The sequence below is a fragment of the Morone saxatilis genome, unplaced genomic scaffold (assembly GCF_004916995.1).
Source record: "Morone saxatilis isolate NCDOM2014 unplaced genomic scaffold, NCSU_SB_2.0 Contig20, whole genome shotgun sequence".
NCBI lineage: Eukaryota > Metazoa > Chordata > Actinopteri > Moronidae > Morone > Morone saxatilis.
The window spans coordinates 10,944,417-10,951,088 of NW_023339763.1; the positions used below are offsets into that span (position 1 = coordinate 10,944,417).

At 45.5% G+C, this 6,672-nt stretch overlaps 1 protein-coding gene across 3 annotated transcripts in view; it reads left to right on the plus strand.

The window, feature by feature from the left end:
* LOC118332097 (F-box only protein 40-like) overlaps positions 1-6,672 on the plus strand; it is an 8,971-nt gene that overhangs the window by 1,448 nt on the left and 851 nt on the right. For all 3 annotated transcript variants that reach the window (XM_035667248.1, XM_035667247.1, XM_035667250.1), the window contains exons 3-7: positions 2,788-3,349; positions 3,862-4,355; positions 5,126-5,305; positions 5,509-5,750; positions 5,879-6,010. In XM_035667248.1, the coding sequence (XP_035523141.1) occupies positions 2,788-3,349; positions 3,862-4,355; positions 5,126-5,305; positions 5,509-5,750; positions 5,879-6,010 (1,610 nt within the window). The remainder of the gene's footprint in view (positions 1-2,787; positions 3,350-3,861; positions 4,356-5,125; positions 5,306-5,508; positions 5,751-5,878; positions 6,011-6,672) is intronic.

The following is a 6,672-nucleotide window of genomic DNA, read 5'->3' on the forward strand; positions in this document are numbered from 1 at the left end:
GTGACCGTTGTCTGATTGGAAAGAAACAGTCGGAGCCAACTAGGAATGAAACAATAATTAAGGAGAAAGATGTCAGCAGAGATAAGGCATTATCATTATTGGTGGACATCAAAGCGCTTGTATAACTCGCTTTGAATCCTTACTTCAACCCGCCAGTCAAATGTTTCAAATTACTACACAGTAAAGTCTGTGACTCACCATTTCTCTACCAGGACTTTGAATCAGATGTTTTTAATAATTCACTGCAGAGAAACAACAGAAAATTGACAATATATCTTCATAATCTGTAACATCAGCCTAAAATCAGTGGAAATCACATTAGCACAGGATCACAACATATTTGGCCTGTGACCCCTGAAAAACAACAGCAATGTCTTCTTATGGATACAGCATCAAACCAGCAGTCCACACATGTCAACCAAAGAAAGTCGATATTCTGAATGATTTTCTTGACGAGGCCCGAAGTAAGCCAACATGAATTGTCTCATTCCCCAACAAAACTGTTTGGGTAATTTTCTTCTTTGTGGTCATCCCTTGCTTCTCTCTTGACCCCCTAAATGAGCACAATACGCGTATAAAGTCTAACTTGACACCCCCAAGGCATGGGCAACCAGTTGATATAAGGGCCACAAACCAACAAAGTCAGCAGGACCAATGTTTTGCACTGATGCCACACACAACTTGTTCCTTCATGCACTGTGAAGCATAACACAAAATTGTTCCAAAGCCACTCCATTCATCAGTTAAATGTCCTGACGAAAGAAATGCTCCAACGGTAATCATTAGTGAGCACTAAAAATCTGAAAAGTATTTTAACTTCTAGCAGTTGTTATTACGAGTTGTTTTCACTCTGCTGCAATTTAGGATGAACAAAAATGACATTATCAAGCATTTCAACTCATCACAATTGAGATCCGAAACCTTATCTGGACAGAAGGATCTTCCAAGGTGCCAGACCCGCAGAGACGTTGTTTCCCTCTCCTAACGGTTTATAGGTGTTTCTGCCGTTCGGTCCGCCGTGCTTCTTTGAACTGGCAAGGTTAACAAATTAGCCAGAGCACCCAAGGTACGCTTCAAGCAGGAGAAAATAACTCCCCCTTAGTTTCTCACGTTCTGCCTTGGAAGTGGATTCGAAAGCACACAGGCAAAACCTTGATCTAAAAAAAACTCTTTTCATTCTGGGGATCGAATTGAAATGTGTCTGGGAGAATAAACAGTCTAAGTCTCTTCTTGTTAGCAATGTAGAGTGACATAAAATGGCACACTGTCTGTGTGTTTGGTTTCACACCTAGAAGTCCAAAAGACTCAACCGTTCAATTTTTGCTTTTTCGCAGGTTGAAATCCATATTATACCCAGGACCACAAATATGAAATAAAAGGGGAAAAGAAGGTGATTTCCTGATGTAGTGGCCTGAGAGGGCTGGTAACCACCAAACCATGTTACCGACCACCTGTGTAAGATTCTTCATCTGTCATTTGGGTGCTCAGCTCTAATTTATCAACACACACCACTTGTCAGGAACAGCTTTGGTCCTTTAAAGCAAAAGGACGGCGGGCAAGGGAGCTTTGTCACAACTCTTACAGTGGTAGCGGCTAAAGTCGTGTAGTTCACCTCTTCCCAATAATCCCAGAACTCTGCTGGCTTTCTCACCCCACATCTGTGTGTTCCCCGATACCCACTTCGTACGCTCGCACTTCGTCATTCCCGCTCGACCGCGTGACGCACTTCAATCCAGCTCACCTCTCTCTGCTCTCTCGCGCAGCGACACACCCCTCCCACGCCTTCAAACCTAACACGCCTCCGCGCTGCCAAGAGATCTGAACACCATCCGGTCCATCGCCGGTTTTATTTCTCAACTTGAGGCTCCCGAACAACATGCGACAGTTTTCCTCCTGAAAGTAGCTTTAACGCCGTCTTTTACAAAGCATCTCATTCAACACTCTCAATTTATCAACTATCGCACAATCATTCTGTTTGGTTTGTCGGATTCGATTTAACTAGAAAGCTAACTTCTTCCTCGACTCGGCTCGAACTATCCTCCACTCAACCACTTTCGAAAGTGCTGTCGCGCCCAACCTCCTCTCTCCCCTCGCGCTACCACTCCTATATGGCAAATTAACATCACATTCGAGCCGACCAATATCTGTTGTTTCTGTTAGTAAACGTTACCACCAACTCCTCTCCAGACTCTTCCACTTACCAACGCATCTCGTCTGGTCCGTCTCTCGCAACACCTGTTTCTGAACACCATAGTGGGTCAGCCTCAACAACTACACCAAAAACACACAACAGCTGAGCACTGCCGACCACCACCGATCTCATTCCAACTCGTACTCCCCCCCCGTCTCAGCTAATCTCCTGATGCTGTTCCAACCACTAAATTAGCCGTTCTTAAAAACATACAAAACTGCTGATATTAGTGGCTTTTTCTTTTCGTTTTCTCTAGAGTCCCATGCGTTCTCCGGGAGGCCTCCAGAGCTGCGACAGCATGCTCACTGTGACATCCGCTGCTACACCGCCGGCGCTGGCAGGCGCGCGGGTGGAGGTCTCTGTGCTGGCCTGCTGCAGTCCTGCCCCTGGCCCGCTGCTCTGTGGAGGCTGTCCTTCCCACCTCGTCAAGAGAGGAGCGATCCACCTGCTGGCTCTGCCCTGAACCGAGGGTCCGCCCTGCCTCATGCTGAGGGTCGATCGGTGGCCCGGTCCACCCTGCATGCCGCTCTCGCAGGGCTAGCGTCACCCTCCAGGTGTGTCCGGCAAACAGCGTGGTGGTGTTGCTCCCTGGAGAGAGTCATCGTTCTCGAGCCTCCAGAGTGCGACAGCATGTCCACTGTGACTCCTGCTACAGCCGGCGCTGCAGGGCGCGGGTGGAGGTCTCTGTGTGCTGTGCAGTCATCCCCTGCCGCCTGCTCTGTGGAGCTGTCTTCCACCTGTGCAAAGAGGAGGATCACCTGCTGCTCTGCCCTAACGTGAGGGTCCCCTGCCTCAATGCTGAGTACGGCTGCCCGGTCCACCTGCCTCGCTCCTCGCAGGCAGCTCACCTCCAGGTGTGTCCGGCCAGCGTGGTGTGTTGCTCCATGGAGTGGCTCCGCTGGCCGACAGATGACACAAACCCACACAGCAACATAGCCCTACAGGAGAATGTGATAAAGGAAAATGAGCAGCAGGGGGAGGCTCTGGATCTCGCCATGGCCCTGGTTGATCAGTCAGAGCTTTATGGGCGCCTGAAAATGAAGCCGCTCTATCCAGAGCTGATGGAGGCAGAAGAGGAGGAAATAATGGATGAGAAGAAAGAGGAGACGGCAACTGGAGGGTTTGTCAATGGTTTCACAAACGACGATATTAATGAAGGTAAATTATAGTGCTGTTTTGGTACAACATGAGATGACCACATTTTAAAAGATGCCTCTTCTGGGAAATTATGCCTGGTCCATTATGAGTAATTGATATAGTTAAGAGTCACTTTAAAGGCCTTGAAACCCTGAAACCTGTAAATATTTTATCAGCCCTTTTCTATAAGTGAGGTGGACCTACATTAATACACAATCTTGGGAATTGATAAAAATTTTGGTTATTTCACAGAAGATATTGTTTTTCTCTCTGAGCTCCTCTCACCATTTTAAAGTGGGCGGGGCTCAGCAATAATGTGATGTCAGTATGTGCGCCAATCAGGAAAATGTTATTAACATACACTATTCTTGGAACAAAAGTCTTTACAGACACATATATGGTATAACTTGTAATGACCAATATTTCAAAAGTGTATCTTTTTAAATATACAAAATAATACGGCTTCTGTTCTTCTTCCCTCATCTATTGTGTTTACATTTCTCCTGTAAACCTCCCCACTTCCACCCCTGCAGGAAACAACTTGTGCAGCGTTGTTGAAGAGACGGTGCAGAGCAGTGTGGGGCAAGACGTCAGCTTCAGCAAAGAGAAATACAACATGTCTGAGATGATGTTCAGCATGGAGAGAGGTGGCTGTGCTGTCGCTGAGGCAAACCGAAACAATCCCAAACAAAACCCAAAACCTGGTGAGAAGGTGAAGACCCAGAGGCAGGAGGGTGGGGTTAAAGAAACATGTGCCGACCACAAAGACACAGGGAAAGATGGTGCGGCTGATCCCAAAAACTGCCCTCCAACAGACATAACTAAGGCAGGGCTTGCCCCGTGGCAGGAAGGAGTGCTGGAGCGTCTGAGGACAGACCTCAGCCCGCAGGAGTACAACATGTATGTGGTGCATCATGGCCGCATGCTGCTCAACTTCGGACATATCCAGGCCTGTACACCGAGGGAAAAGGATTTTGTCTATGGCAGCCTGGAGCCCATCCCAGTCCAGACCCTGCGCTCTTTCAAGGTGATGTTTTCAAGCTACATTTATTTAGTGTAAAATAATAAAATCAACCAAAGTGATGTAAGCTTCTGTTAAAACATACTTAAGAAAGGAAGCGCTCCATCCAAATAAAACTGCACTCAACAACATTAAAGCCCCTTGGAAAAAAACTTTGTTTTAAATCTTATTTCATTTTGAATATTAAAGTAAAGTATCAGTATTTCATTTAGCTAATCTGCTTCATCTGTGTGAGTGTGGTGTTTTCAAGATGTAATGCAAGAGAAAATATCTTAGGCTATACCGTACTGTACTGTAGAAGTTTCTCCGAAACAAGGGTTTTTGGTTCTTGTATTTTTGCTGACACAGAGTGAGTCTATTAATGTATTCACAGCACAGTTACCAACATCCTGTAAGCTGCACTTCGTTTGATGTGAATCTCCTCCTTTCAGTGGCCTTTAAAGCAAAATTATGTAAGAACTGGTGATTTGGCACCCCTACAGTTTTAGAGTACAACTCACTTATACACCACTGTCGTAAATATGGACAGCTGTCCACTTCATTTGCTATGATTACAAAAGGATTTTGAACTGTTATTTTAAGGCAGAAAAGTTACTTAATGTTGCTTTAAAAGACAGTTGGCTTGTTCTGACAAATGCAATCTCCAAAGTGGCTGAATACAGCTTTAAAATAAGCATTAACAAGACACCCTGACCTTATAAAAATTTACAACAAATGTGTTCAGTGTACTCTCCTGGCTTCTGGGGTAACATGTTCTCTTGTATCCCTTTAATAAGGTCCCTGACAGCTATCACTACAGGCAGCGGGTTCATCTGTACGACACGGCTGCACAGGCTCAAAGTGAGCCTCGTAGTGTGGACACATCAGACCTAGGAGCCAGCGAAGAGGACTGGTTCAGCGATGAAGCAGCAACCACCCTGCTGGCCCACGCCGAGAAGGAGGTCATGGGTCACAAGGTCAGCCAGATATTTATGACAGTATTAAATATAAAAACATGAGGGAGATGAAAGTAGAATTAAGTAAAGCAACATGAGTGTTTCCTGAAATATGTAGACTATAGGCTACTTTTTGTAACATTTTACAATGAGATAAACAAAATGCTGACTAGTTACCAAGGAAGTGAGAACAATAAGTTCATAGTATTTTATTTTCCGTGCAGATCAGCGAGTCAAAGGGAACTGATGGGCTCTTTGTTGACGTGGGAACGCAGACGCACTCGTTCCGCTCGGCTCCGTTTAAAGGGAAGACGACCCTGGCGGACGTGATGGTGGACAGACCACTGAAGCTTCATCTTCAGCTGCAGGAAGAGAGGGTGAGCAGCAGACACAGCAGAGCCAGCTGTGTCTTCACCTTCCTCTGTGGTCACACCTTCCACCGCAGAGAGTTCGCCACACATTTCAGGTGTGAATGCTACTGATGTGGTTTTGTTTGACTAAGCTTGAAGTCTCTTCTCTTTTTCATTCGTTTACCAGTTGCAAAAGGCTTGGTTATGAGCACCTTTAATGTATTAATCGTCATCTCCTTTCCAGAAACGTCCACAGTGACATCCAGACGTCTCTGAGTGGATGGTTCGAGCAGAGATGCCCTCTATCGTATCTGGGATGCACCTACAGCCAGAGGAGGTTTCAGCCCTCCACACATAAAGCCACTGTCTCCTACAAGTGAGCACAACTTACTTTCATCAGTCCAGATTCCAATATCCCCAACATTTTAAAGTGTCTATAATCAGTGTTTTTTATAATAACAATGTATTATGAATCTGCACTTCCCCTTTCAGTTTATTTTTTATCTGTCCGGCCCTCAGCTTTAATGTTTTGGTTCTTTCTCATCACTCTCATACTGTCGTTTTTGGCTGCAGTAGGCAGCTGTTTTCATCTAAAAAAGCTCTAAAAAGCTACTATACACTACCTGCTCAGCACCAAACAGCAGAACGACACAGTAAGTGGCTATCTGGTGAACACAGAGGAGCATTTAGCAGCTAAAGAGACAGAGATTTACCTGAGGAGTTGGTAGAGACCAAAAACAGAGCTAAAACTAAGTGAATATTGGGCTTAAATTCATCAAGTGACCAGAAACACAGCTCCAAATGAACGTTAAAGGACCAGTGTGTAGGATTTAATGGTATCTAGTGGGGAACTTGCAGCTTGCAACTATCTGAATACAGCTCAGCAAGTAGGAGAAAGTACGGTGGCCATGAAATGCGCGAATTACACAAAATACCCTATCTAGAGCCAGTGTTTGGTTTGTCCCTTCTAAACTACTGTGGAAACATTGTGATTCAACATGACGGCCTCCATACAAGAGGACCCGCTCCCTCCGTAGA